This window comes from Gracilinanus agilis, chromosome 2, assembly GCF_016433145.1.
Source record: "Gracilinanus agilis isolate LMUSP501 chromosome 2, AgileGrace, whole genome shotgun sequence".
In the NCBI taxonomy this organism is placed as follows: Eukaryota; Metazoa; Chordata; class Mammalia; order Didelphimorphia; family Didelphidae; genus Gracilinanus; species Gracilinanus agilis.
The window spans coordinates 399,794,562-399,809,330 of NC_058131.1; the positions used below are offsets into that span (position 1 = coordinate 399,794,562).

The window sequence follows — 14,769 nt, forward strand, 5'->3', positions numbered from 1 at the left end:
TCAAGGACACATGACAAAACTAGTGGAAACGCGCATCGGCCAAGGGTGGGGGGGGGGGGTGCGGGTGCGGGGGTTGAAGGGGAAAGGTGGAGCATGAATCATGTAACCATGTTAAAAATGAATATTAATAAATGTTAAAAAAAACTGATACTTTGACAGAAAGGGTTAAAAAAAATATTTTTTTCCCCAAAGATTGGGAGCCAGTTTGGGAAGAGATTTGAGGGATTTCTTTTATTTGATCTCAGAAATGATAGGGAGTCACTGGAGTTCAGTAAATGGATGAGGTACCATGGTTAGACCTATATGGATCACTTTGCCAATGGAATGGGAGAACAGACTAGAATTAGAGTGGGAAGAAGCTTGAAGCAGAGACCTCCATCAGCAATAAAGCATGGTCCACTGTTAATTCAGGGTCAGTTTTCCCAGTCGGTAGAATTGCAAGGAGGCACTTTGTTTCTCTCCTAAGAAAATATAAGCTCCTTGAGATCAGAGATTGTTTTTCACCTTTTCTTTGTATGCCCAGCATCTCACATAGCCGTTTGCTTGTTAATAAATGCTTACTTTTAGAGTCCTCTTCCTTTTTCCCACCACCTTTTCCCCTAATCACAGCATTAAAATTTCAGAATTGGAAAGGGGTTCAGAAATTTAGTCCAATGTGTACCCAAAAAGGAATCATTTCTAGAAAACCCAACAAGTAGATCCTCAGAGGGAAACGTATTACCTTCTGAGGTAAGTACATTCTAGTTTTGGGTAGGTCTGAGGGTTAGTTTTTCTTTACAGGGAGTCTAACTATATATACTGCTAATTCGTACACTGCCTTTCAGAATCTGGCCCCTTCTTACCTTTCCTGTTTTATACCTTACTCCTTGACATATACCTTATAATCCAATGACACTCACCTCCCTGCTATTCATCATTCAACTACATCTCCCAAATTCATGCTTTTTCTTTGTTGTTTTTTTTTTTAAACTATTACCTTCTGTCTTAGAATGGAGAATGTCTTGGTTCCAAGGTATAAGAGTAGTAAGGGCTAGACAATTAGGGTTAAGTGACTCTTACTGGATCCCACAGCTAGGAAGTGTCCTAGGTCACACTTGAACCCAGGACCTCCCATTTCCAGGCCCCATTCTCTATCCACTCTGCTAACTAGCTGCCCTAAATCCATACCTTTTCAATGGATATCCCCTAAACCTAGCTAGAACGCTCTCTTTTCTAACTTCCACTTCTTGGTTTCATCTAAATCTCAGCTAAAGTTCCACTTTTTATTAAAAAAAAAAAAAAAAGACTTCTTTTCTATGCCCTCCCCTTTATGGCTAGTGCCTTTCCTCCGAGATTGTGTCTCATTTATCCTGTATATCTCTTGTCTGAACATGGATGTTTACATGCTGTCTCTCCCATTAGATATAAGCTCTTTGACATCAGGCTCTATTTTTGCTTTTTATTGTATGTTTCTTACTTAAAATGATGCTTGGAAGATTGTCAACACTTAAATCATATATATTTATATAGTGCCCACTATTGTGCTAGGCACAGTAATGAAAAGCATTTTACAATTCTTTTCTTTTTTTAAAACCCTTAACTTCTGTGTATTGGCTCATAGGTGGAAGGGTGGTATGGGTGGGCAATGGGGGTCAAGTGACTTGCCCAGGGTCACACAGCTGGGAAGTGTCTGAGGTCGGATTTGAACCTAGGACCTCCTGTCTCTAGGCCTGACTCTCAATCCACTAAGCTACCCAGCTGCCCCCTACAATTATTTTCTGATTTGATCCTCATGATTACTCTGAGAGGTCAATATTAGTATTACCCCCATTCTAGAGATGAAACAGGAGAAGCAAAGAGAAATTAAGTGACTTGTCCAGGGTCATGCAGTTGGTCAATGTTTGATTTAAACTCTTCCTGCCTCCAAGTGCTATAACCACTATATTACTTAGATGCTTCTTCACTCAATTGTTATAATCCTAATAAACCATACGAGGGGTAGCTAGGTGGCTCAGTAGGTAGAGACAGGAGGTCCCAGGTTCAGATCTGGTCTCAGACACTTCTTAGCTGTGTGACCCCTGGACAGGTCCCTTGACCCCCATTGCCTAGCCATTACCTCTCTTCTGCCTTAGAACTGATATTTCATTTGCATTCTAAGACAAGAAGTAGGGATAAAAAAATAATAATAAAATAAAATAAAAAATAAACCAAGCAGGTTCTAATGAGGGTGATAGTAATAAGTAGGAATAAAATAAATAATGAATGAACAAACAAACAAACAAACAAATAAACAAATAAATAAATAAGCCAAGTAGGTTCTAACAAAGGTGATAGCAATAGGCAAGGATCTAAATAAGTAAATAGAAATAAAAAATAAACCAAGCTGTTCTAACAAGGATGGCAGCAGTGGCAAGGATGAGGAGGGGATATATTCAAGACAGGACAAGTGAAGTCAACAGGACATGTTTGCTGACCGAATTTGCGAAGTGAGGGAAAGAAAGCCAAGAGTCAAAGGCCACTTCAGGGTTATGAAAAAAAGAAAAAAGAAAGGGAATAGGTCCGTTTTAGGGGAAAGAGCATAAGCTTATTCTGGGGCATGTGTAGCATAATGATGCCAATGGACCATCTCAATATAGAAGTCAAGTATCTAATTAGACCTAGTTCAGGACCTCAAACAAGGAAGGACAATAACAATTTTGAGCTCTTGGAGGATCAGTCCTTTCCCTAAATGCAATCTGTGAAGATGATGTGTTATTATGCTCATTTTATAGGCAAAGAACTGAGACTCAGGAATATTAAGCACCATTTGTCTCTGCTGGAGCTGGATCAGAACCTGGATCTCCTGACCCCAAGTAAAAAGGTCTCTGACATGTTCACTCCATGATGCTGTTCCTTGGGAAAGGGTGGGAAATAAAAGGCAGAGAATAAAAAAGTATAGAGCCACAGGGTCCCTGGGTCCTATGTTCTATGAGACATAGTTTGATCAAAAGGAAATGGGGCAAAGGAAAGCATACTAATATGTTAGTGTTTATAAAGCACTGCATTTCCCGATTCCCTCTAATATCTTCCATGTGTTCTTCACAGCATTAACTTTGGTTTAATCGATGGTAAAAGAAAGAAAACACTGGTCTAAGTTGTATACACTGCATTTCAGATGTGCTGTCTAGGCACATTCACACACATGGACAGGATAACAGCTGGTTTACAAAACACATTTTCTAAATCGAATGTTGGCTAGGTCATTTTCCTCTCCATCTACAGACCAAGTTTTAAAACTGTCCCCAAGAGAGTGTCTGTTTCTAGGAATTTTCAAGTCTTTCTCCTTCCTTTACAGTCTCTAAAGACCATTGACCTCTGTTGCTAAGGAAACCAGATCAAAGGTCATTTTTTGGTTTGACACTAGTATATTAAGAGACCACAATTGTATTTACTAGAAACTCTACCAGAATCTCCTAAGGAGTTCCAATATTTAGTAAGGAAACATTCTCATACCATTTGGCCTTTGTGATCATCTACCAACCAATGTCTACAAATATATGAGTAAGGCAAAGAAACTAGTGGTTCTTACTTAATTAAAACTCATTATGATAATAATAATAGTAACACACTGCTAACTCTCTTGAGACTGCTAGATAGCAAATCCAAGTGTGTTCTTAATCAAAATTCTCAGGCAGCATCATGAACCTTAGAATGTCAAAATGTCCTAGAACAGCATGTGAACAGAGAGCTTCCTGAAGACAATGAGCCATATTAAATTATCTCTCATGAAATAAGGCTACATGATTAAAACTTGATGGCACTGAGAAGGAAATGTGGAATAATTGAAACAGTAAAGGACGTGAGTTCTTATCCAGCTCCTGCTGCTTACTACCTGTAGGATAACAGATACATCATCTTAACTCAGCAGACAGGAGATAGGGATAATAAGCCTCGATAGGCTTATTATCTATTATTAACCTTTCTGAATCTTAATTTCCAATTTGTAAAACAAGGGAGTTGGTTAGACTAGAACAAAAATGTCTGAACCCACAAAGATGTTATGGGGTCTGTGGATGTAGATGGAAAAAAAGACTACAATTTATTTTCACTAATCTCTCATTGAAATTTCTTTTTTTGTTGTTGTAATTAGCACATCATTTGCTTATTTTATTTTATTTTTTTAAATATTATATAAATTGTTTTTTATCAATTATATGTAATAACAAATTTCTACACATGTTTTCCTAAGCTAGATGATTGAACTTATCTCCCTTCCCCTTCCTGGTGCTAGCAAGCAATTTGATCTGCTTTATACAGGTATTATCATGTAAAAAATATTTCCATATTGTTCATTTATTGAAATTTCAATTATGAATTGTAGGCAACAAAAAAGTATTCTAATGAGGGCTTCATCAGACTGTCAAACACAAAAAATGTTAAGAGGACCTGGACCAGATGATCTCTGAGGTTCCTTTCTAGCTCCAAAGCCTAAATCAGCAATAAAGATGGAGAAATAGAAAGCTCTTCTCTCCATTCTGGAGGTTCCCTCCTTGTAAGTTAAGGTGAAACCCTAAAAGAATGTCACACATGCGGATTAAATGATTTGGCTTGAAACATCATGTAAGCAGGGCAGTAAGAATCATAGATTCCCTATTTGTGAGACAAGCTGAAAGATCCATCTCTTGGGACTCTGGTGACCCAAGTGACTTTTGGTTAATCCTCACCTGGGATTATGATCTGGGATATGCTGCCTAGAGCTAAAGAAAATGAGAAAGAGACCTGGCAGATGCGGGAGCTTAGCTGTCAGCTTGACACAGCTGTCCTTACGATGTTCTGTTGTTTGATATTCACACACTGGGTTCACTAGGGGCTTTCCAGCTGGTAATTGCTTATTTTTTACAACAATTCACAGAACCAGGTTATTACATTAATCATCCTGAGGATGATAGTATACAAATGGCTGGTTCAAGAGTCAAACCAGAGTATCAGTGATAGAAACCAGGTTCCTTCACACCTGTTCCTCTGTTATGTCCAATGACTTAAGTGATTAAAATATGTGATGAACATGCCTAAAATGCTAATTTCCTCAAATAACTGTCACTCTTGCAGAAGAGCCTTGCCTAAGGCTTAAATATCTGCCACCATTAACATTTCCATACCTACACTTTGAAATATTAAATTTTCCATTGAAATTTCAAATTTTTTAATTTTGAAACTGAAATATTTAAATTTCAAAAAAAGCCCTAAGAAGAATGAATGGTTATGGCTTAAATATCAACTTTATTTAAGTATTGACAACAGAAAAAGATTTTGTATGGAAGAAAATGGGACTTTTAAAATGGCTGAATACAGTATGAAATTTTTAAGATCAAATACTAATTCCCCAGTAAATAAAGTTGAAAGGATATAAACAAATTACATCTGAAAAGAAAAATTGCAAGCTACTAACAACCACAGGAAAGAATGCTCTAAATCACTAATAATAAGAGAAATGAAATCAAAACAACTCTGAGGTTCCACCTCATACCCAGCAAACAGGAAAGGTGAGAGAAGATGAGTATCATCTGGTCAGTGTTGGAGGGATTGTGGAAAGGTAAGCACAGTAATGAACTATTTATTGGTAGAGGTGAAAAATGGTCAAAATCTTTGGAAAAGCAATGTATAAATTCCTGAAGAAAATGACTAAAGAATCTACATCATCTGACCCAGGGATCCCACAGCAAAGCATATTCTACAAGGCTAATGATTTTTTTTTTGTTGTTAAAAACCCTTACCTTCTTTCTTAGAATCAATACTAAATATTGGTTCTAAGGCAGAAGAATGTTAAGGGCTAGGCAACTGGGGTTAAGTGACGTGCCCAGGGTCACACAGTTAGGAAGTGTATGAAGTCAGATTTAAACCCAAAATCTCTCATCTCTGTGCCTGACTCAATCCACTGAGCCACCTGACTGCCCCATGATTTTTTTTTAAAGGCCTCATTTGGTGGGCAGGTAGATAGCTTAGTGGATAGAGACCTAGGGCTTGGAGATAAGAGGTCCTGGGCTCAAATCTGGCCAAATTTGCTAGCTATGTGACCCTGGACAAGTCACTTAACCACAATTGATCTTACCATTTTTCTTCCTTGGAACTGATACTTAGTAATGACAGAAGGTATGGGATTGGAAAAAAAAAGTTGGTCTCTTTCTACTTATACTAGTTATTATAGTACTTATAATATAGTATATAGTATATAATATAGTACTTATAATAGTACTTTTTTAACAGCAAAGAGCTGGAAACAAAGTAGATGTCCATCGATTGGAGAATGACTGAACAAGTTATGGTATATCAATATAATGAAATATTACTGATCTGTAGAAGGAGACAAATGTAATGCAGGGATGCATGGGAAAACTTATCTGAATTGATGTGTAAATGTGAAGACAATACACCCAAAGACAAGAAAGTTAATTGAAGCACACTATGAACAGAACAAATCAAACTTTATGCTCTGAAATTATAACTAATCTTAGTCCCAAAGGGAATCTGGGAAAGCACCTCCTCCCATTCCTTTGAAGAAGAGGAGAAAGCTACAGATGCCTGACTTTTTCAATATGCTAGTTAGTTTTGCTGAAGTAATTTTTTTTCTTTTTCTTAGTTATGAAGGATGGCTCTCTGGGAGGATAAGGGATGAAACAGTGGGAAAGGAAAGTGATTCTAAAAATAAAAATTACCCCAAAACTTTGCTTTAAAAACAGGGAGGTAGATGAGGTGAGGATGTGGGGTACTAAAGAGGTAGAATTGCCCCCAGCAGGAGAGATACAAGCAATAGGAAATTCTCACCTCCTCCGGCCCCCACCCCAATGAATTTGTCTTCATTAAAGGGAGTAATTCTGACACGAGAGGCGCCCCTGCCTAGAACACCAAGCTGGGACCACAAGGAGCAGCCCCATCTATAAAAGTGTTGCTGCCAAAGAGCTTGTAGTGACGATATCACAGTCACCAATCTCAGAAATCTGATCCGCTTGCCATTTAAATCTATGTTATTCACTGGCGCTGGCTGCATTCATGTCTAAAAATACAGGAAATCTGCAGCCTAAGCACATTTGGCCTGTTAGCGCATGGGGTTCTGATGGGAATACTGAACATGTGGAGTGGGATGAAGGTTTTGTTTTGCTATCTGCTCTCCATACGGGGCGGAGGAGGAGGGAAGAAGGAAGAGTAGGTTGGGTTCTGCTGCCTATACTCCAGGGAAGGGGTATGAATTTGTGGGCTAAGGAGATGGGGTCAGATTATCCATTGAAGCAAACTTGGTTTTGGAGTTTTGTGGTAGATTCCCACTAGCTAAGGGATGGCCAGATTTTTCTATCAAGAAGAGAAGCTAGGAAGCTCGATGGATGGAGAGCCAGGCCTAGAGAAGAGAGATCCTAGCTGTGTGACCCTGGGCAAGTCACTTAACCCCTTACCTCTCTTCTGTCTTGGAACCAATAAGCAGTATTGATTCTAAGATGGAAACTATGGGTTTTATTTTTAAAAACAACAACAAAACAAGCAAACACAAAGAAATTGCCTCCTCTCTACTTTATATATATTTTATATCTACTTCCATGAAAACATATTGTTTTCTAAGATAAAAGCAAAGTTCCTTGAGGACAGGGTCGGATTCATTTTATCTTTCTATCGCCAGCATTTGAACAGAGTCTTGGTGTATTGCAGGAACTTAATAAATGCTTGCTGATTAATTCATTGGATTGATCCCCTTGCTGAGGCACCAGACTGTGCAATCAATAAATACCTGACCCACTTCACAGACAGCAGGAGTCTTCGACTATTAAAGACAAAGTAGGGAGAGGCCATATGGGATAGGGATCCCCACGTGGTAAGGCAAGAGGCCAAAGGCAGCTGTCTTCCACCAGTAAGGGTGTGGTAGTCCTAGTCTATGTCCCCAGGCTCTAATGTGGGAGAGAAAAAGGAATCCAAGCTCTGGCATGTTTTTCCAAGTCTGTAACAGAAGTTATGGCAAGGCCAGCTGGGAATAACCAAAGACATTCATAGCCAAAGCCCTCTCCAGATATCAAGGGGAGAGCCAGGGTGGGACAGGAACCTGACACCACTTTCATTTTTTATTTTATTTTTTTGCTTACCTCCCTCTAGGCCCTGATTTCCAATCAATAAATATTTCATCCACAAGGGCTGGGTTCTTCCTCTCCTTTCCTATCCTCCCCCATCAGCCCAATACTTTTCCAAAACAACCCTACCAGCCACTTTTGCTCAGAGCCAGCGGCTATGGCACTCACCCATCAAAACACTCAGCAACTTCTGGACTCTGGAGTTGACGCCAACAATTCTGTAGAGTCCTTGCTCATTGATCCCTGGGAAAAGAAAAGACTGTGATTTAATTAGAGGACCATCAATGCACAAATAAGGCTAATGCAACCTAATGCATTTCTTTCATTTCCTCAGCCTTCCTAATAGCTGCTCTAATTAAAGCATCTTGTCACTCAACTCTGCTGATAGGGAAGGGATAGACAGGATTTGGTACAGCTGTCTAGAATTTCATGGATGTGCTATCCACTGTAACCCTGGTGTTAGCTTGGTAATCAGAGGGAAAGGGATCTCCAACCCTGCCTGCCAAAGGCAGCATCTGGGCATGCTGAAAGATGCCAGTAATAATGACAATGATACATGTGTAACATTTATGGAAATACATGAATGTATATGTATACATATATACACACATATTCCTATGTTTATATAATAAATATATAAGTGTGTGTGTTATGTATTTTGCCAATGAAATAAGTAATAAAGAATTATATTTTAGACTTTTACAATGCCATTCTATAATATATGAAATCCTTAATGGTGACGATATGCTCAATTTTGCAAATGGTGGTCAAAGTATATAGAGTTGGAGGTTAAAGAATTTACGGAGAACTTAGTTGAGTGGACAAGAATTTCATTTCTTTGTTATAAAATTGTTTTGCCTATGAAAGATAGTTTTAAAAATATAAGGGATACAAAAAATATCACCTTTCTCCTCAATATCTGATACCAGGAAAGAACTACTTGGTCTTTAGGATTTCTCTTATTTGGTTATTGATTGATGCCTTTTGGGTCTTTTTTGTTTGTTTGTTTTTTGATCACATATAAATAGTGTCCCTCCAAATGAACTCTCCCTTAAAAAGGAGAAAACAAGTTAAGCAAAACTAAATGGAAAAAATAAGAATGCTTCTGAATTATAAGAATTCACTAAGTAACAACAGCTGAAGGGGGGAAAATACTATTATCTTCTGGTGGTGCATTCAACATTTCAAATCACACTTCTGTTGAAAGGATGTTAGTATGTTTTATCACTTTTCACTTCTTTGAGGTTCATTATAAAATGGATGCCAAAATTACCCAATAAATAGGGATCCTTTTTTTCCTCATTTATGGCTTCATAAACTTGAAGAAAATGATTCTAATAGCAGGAAGAGCTAAAAAATAGTCAAAATCCTATTTAACAGAGAAGAATAATTTAAAAGAATAAAATCACCTTTAAAGATGATAAATCTAAAGCTTAGAGACACAGAACAATTCACTTCAGGTCACAGAAAGTGTGATAGTCACTGAATTCTAAAACACTGTTTTATAGCACTATACCCTCTGAAGTAGTCATTTAATAAACATTTATGAAGCCCCTACTAGGCACTAGACACTGTGCTCCCTCCCTGCTGCAGACACAAATAACAGAGACTTTCCTGGTCCTATTTTTAATGGGCCTGTAGGAAATCACAACTCCTACCCAAATATTATAAATTCCAAATTGTCTTGTTTGCTTTTATGAGTTGTATGGTGGTTGGGTTTTTTTTTTGTTTTGTTTTGTTTTTTTAGTTTTGGATATATTATTTTTTGCTGTGCAAAACTCTCTTTATATAAACTAACTTACTTTGCCACAAATCATGTTCATTTATTTAAAGGATAATAATTTTCTTGACTCTTCAACTAAGATAATAATCTTCCTTTTTCTTACAATTTGTATTGTATATACACGTGAAGCAGAGTATATGTATGTATATATACACACATCTATTACACATATGCTATTGAGTATTGGTCTAATCCTGTTTTCAATCAACTATGATATTTTCTTAACAATTTGCTTTGAAGTCATAATTCACTTTTATACTATTCTTTAATGACTCTAATTTTGGATTTTTATTCTGCTGCACTGATCTATTTTTCAAAATTTTTTAATGCCCTTGCTTTCTGTCTTAGAATCAATATAAGTATCAGTTCTAAGATAGAAGAGTGATAAGGGCTAGGCAACTGCAGTTAAGTGACTTGCCCAAGGTCATATAGTTAAGGAAGCATTTGTGGTCATATTTGAACCTAGGTCTCTTAAACTGACTCCAGATCTGGCTCTCTATCTCCTGATTCAACTAGCTGCTACTATTTTTTTTATTAATTCAGTATTAGAGCTTTTAAAATTAACACTTCCCAAAATGATCTGAGATTCGAAAGTAAACTTTTCCATCTTCCTTTTGGCTTGATGATCTTATTTATTTTTCTCATATACTGGGAACAATTGGTAGTGCAGCGGTTGGAGCACTGAGCCTGAAGTCAGAAAGACCTAAGTTCAAATACAGCCTCAGATACTAGCTTTGTGACTGTGTGCAAGTAATTTATCTTGTCTATCTTAGTTCCTTCAATTATAAAATAAGGAAAATGCTAGCACCTGTCCCAAAGGGTGTTTTAAGGGTTGATTCACATAATACTTGTAAATGTGCTTGTGGCAGTGCCTAGCTTTATACTAATTGTTTATTCCCTTCCTTCTCCTTCATGTAAAATTTGTCATTTGATCTAGGATGTAGTCTATTTTTTCCTGGATTAATACAGTATAACATTTATAAACCAGTTTCTAAATTTATAAAGGAATACACACGTATATTTATATGTCAAGTCCATAAACTTGACTTTTACTGCCAAATCTCAGAAATTAGAAAGTAATAAGTTAGTCTTATATTACACATACATATTTAATATTAGCATTTTTATTATAACATCTTGACCTATCTATGAGCATTGGTTGAAATTACATAGCAATCCTCTCAAAATCATTTCAGAGTTGGTGGTTTTTACAGAGGCTTGATGATATCTTGGTAGATTAACTCTCCAACTATTTGATGCCATTTTACATTTTTATATTCTTTATTATCAAATACGATTTATTTCTTTTTCCAGATGATTCTCTCTTTGTTTCTATTAGTAACATATAGATATGCAGATTCTTCCCAACCCAGGTTTACCTTAAAAGGTTAGTAATAATAAAGTCATTTATTCCCTTAAATTTTTTTTTGGTCATCATGTCACTTGGTAAAAAGAGATATTTTAAACTCATCTTTTGCCCTTTTGGGGTATGTGACTGGGGGTGCGGGTAGGGAGTAATGAGGAAGAAGTTCTGGTGGGGGGAAAAGAGGAGGTGTTGGGAGTTGGACTAGATGGACACTGAGACCCCCACCCCCATGCTCACACTCATGGTGGTGTGCTGGCAGTTAATGAATCAATTAAAATCGGGAAACAGCAGGTAGCAGATAATATGCTACCCACAGCTGTGTGACCTTCGCTGAGAACAATGCCATCTGTTGAGCTCCTTTACCTCTGGTCTCCACAGCATGAATGCACTTCCTGATTATGCTGAAGCCAATGGTGTCCAATTGTGCAGCTGAAAAAGGAAGGAGAATTTTTTTAAAGCAGCCATAGGAATCAATATCATTGTGAAACAGCTGCTAGTTCTCTATTAGAGTACAGGCTCCCTAAGAACAAGAACTGTTTTTTGCCTTTTTTGTATGTTTCCCGTGTTCGGCCCACTGTCTGGCACCTAGAAGGTGTTTAATAAATGCTAATTCTCTGGCTGACCATTCAAAATAAAAATATAGAGGCAGCTAGGTGGCTCGGAGGTTAGAAAACCAGACCTGGGAGATGGGAGGTCAGACACATCCTGGTTGTGTGACCCTGGGCAAGTCACTTAACCCCAACTGCCTCTTCTGCCTTAGAACTGACACAGTGTCAACTCTAAGACAGAAGATAAGGGCTGGGTTTCTTGTTTTTGTTTTTTTTTATTGAAAATAAGCTTTTCTTCCCAATAAAGCGACGAGAGGTAACTAATTAGGTGCTCATCAGCTATGCTTTCAACTTGGGAGCTTCCTTTTACTCACTTTTAATGATTCAATTCAAGATTATTTATTAAAAATCTCTGGGGAAATCCTTTGACCTAAGGCCATGTTGGTGAACCTATGGTATGCATGCTGGAGAGGGCTGCTCCTCTCCTCTTCTCCACCGTGCCTGAGGACATCACCTGCCCGTCTGCCCAGCAGCCCAATGGGAGTGCTTCCTCCCTCTCCTGTCTGGGCTAAGGGGGAGGCTCACATGTGGCATGAGGGTGCAGTTTGGACACTTGGTCTCTAAAAAGTGTGCCATCATTGACATAAGGGTATGGCTCTCTGGGAGAGAGGCGGGGTAGAGATAAAAGGGAAATTTTAGGTTATGCTAAAAAATAAAGGATATTTATGAAGATCTAATTTTAAGAAGAAGGATCTATGATGGGCTGCTAGGTAGGTAAGCCAAGGTGGTCAAACACAAAAATGCGGGACATACACCAAAATATTTATAGCAACATTTGGAGGGGGGGGGTAGAAAAGAACTGGAAACAAAGCCAATTCCCACTGACTAAAGAACATCTAAACAGATGTATTAAGGTAAATGCTATTGTGTCATAAGAAATCCTGAACAGGCTGAATTCAGAGACTTATAAGATGTATATAAAAGATGCAGAATTTCTTTTTTCAATTTTAAAAGATTCAGAAGTAAAATAACATACAAACTGATATCCATTTAAATAGGAGAAGAGAAGGAAGGAAAGGAATACTCCTTCTTCCTCTGCAGAGGGAAAGAGCTGTGGGTAAGGAACATAGCATATACTGGGAGACACATCATGAATTTATTAAATTGTTTCCACCCCTTTCTTTACTTCAACATAATTTTTTTTCTTTTTCAGTCAATCAATCAACCAACATTATATGAAGTGCCTATTATGGTAAAACACAAGGCATACCAAAAAAAGGTTAAAAAAAAAAAAACAGCCCTGGTTTTTGTTTTGTTTCTGTCTTTGTTACAAGGGATGGCTTGCTAGCCAGGGGAGAGAGATATTCAGAAATGAATGAGAGGTAACAATAAAAAGCCTCTATAAAAGAAGAAAAGTCCGTGGGGAGTTCAGCACTGACTGTGAGAGACCTAGCTGGAAGGATACAATAGAACTACATGATACCAATTGGAAGAGAGAGGCAGACAATTCTACTCATATGACAGAAAAGAGAGAAAGACCAGAGGGAAATTGAAGCAGCCACGAAACACCTGAGTTAACCGGAGGAGGTAACCAAGAAGAGACTGTGGCACCCACCCTTTGATGTAAATGACCAGGTGAGAGAATTGACACTTTCAGATATTTAACTCCTGTTATCTTGCTGCCAGAGCCTCCAATATCATTCAGAAAATAATCAACAATAGTGACAGCCACCCATGTGGAGTTCCTTCACCATATGACTTTGGGTGTGGATGGCCACTGAAATCCATCAGTCTCCTTCCATCCAGGAGGACACATAAAGTGATCTTTATAGGCTCATACTTTATTTGCTGAGCAAGATGACCTACATGAAACATTCTCAGTGACAAGGAGAACAATTTAGTGGCTTATGACAGGATTGGGATGGGTCTCAAAAAAGGAAATTTATTTGTCAGGGTTTTATCATTGTTCCAGAACCAACAAACTCATTTTTTTCCATTAAACTTAAGCAGAATTTAGAGCGATCCAATTTTTCTTGCCACATATGGGAGATTTATGGAGTCATCTAAGATATAGACCTTGAAAATCCCTGTTAATGGGGTCTCAGTGGACTGAGAGCCAAGTTTAGTGATGGGAAGTCCTGGGTTCAAATAATCCCAATTGCCTAGTCCTTAGTGTTGTTCTGCCTTGGAATCAATACTTAATATTGATTCTAAGACAAAGTAAGGGTTTTAAAAAAACACTGTTAACTCAAAGTCCAACAAAAAAGAATTGTGAATTTCCAAGAACCATTTTCATCTCAAAGTGGGAAAAAAGCATTCTCATTATAAAGATAACTTGATCATGAAGACTGAAAAGAGAAAGTAAATAACCTTTTCTTCCCTTTGGGCCACCTTCAATACATGGTATATCCTTCTTTCTGTTCTGACATGTTGTACTGTGCTAACTCAAGTCTGTTCTTTTCTTGTTAGAAATGAAATATTTATTTTGGGCAAATTATAATGTCTCAAGGCTGCTGACTGGAACCTAAAAGTGAAGTCTAAGGCATTCTTACTAACATAAAACTCAATTAACTTGTGGTTCTGCCATTTTTCAAATTTAATTTAAACAAAGTAATAATACACAGCCCAAATTCTTGCTGGAACTAAAGGAGAATTTTCATTCGTTTCTTAGCTGTCAGAACATAGCCTGTGGGAAATGGTCTGGTTTGGTTGGGGGGGTGGGGAGTGGTGGGTTAGGGGCATGGAGAGGAATTATTTGCAGCATTTACCCAGTGCTCCATGGTATTCATAACTGTAACTGAATATCCACCTGTGGACTTCTAGAATTATTTAGAAAAAAGAAATTTTCCACAGGTTTGGTAGTTCAAGAACAGGGGAACTTGGAGTTTGAATAGGAGAACTGCTTTTACGTATATACATACATATATATTATATACATAATATGCGTGTGTGTATGTATGTATGTGTGTGTATATATATATATATATATATATATATATATATATA

The 14,769-nt window shown here is 37.6% G+C and overlaps 1 protein-coding gene across 1 annotated transcript in view; it reads right to left on the minus strand.

Annotated features, from left to right (window-relative positions):
- ARHGAP26 (Rho GTPase activating protein 26) overlaps window positions 1-14,769 on the minus strand; it is a 552,571-nt gene that overhangs the window by 182,727 nt on the left and 355,075 nt on the right. Inside the window, exons 10-11 of the mRNA XM_044659871.1 lie at window positions 11,579-11,644; window positions 8,235-8,309 (exon numbers count right to left, since the gene is read on the minus strand). Of these exons, the coding sequence (XP_044515806.1) occupies window positions 8,235-8,309; window positions 11,579-11,644 (141 nt within the window). The remainder of the gene's footprint in view (window positions 1-8,234; window positions 8,310-11,578; window positions 11,645-14,769) is intronic.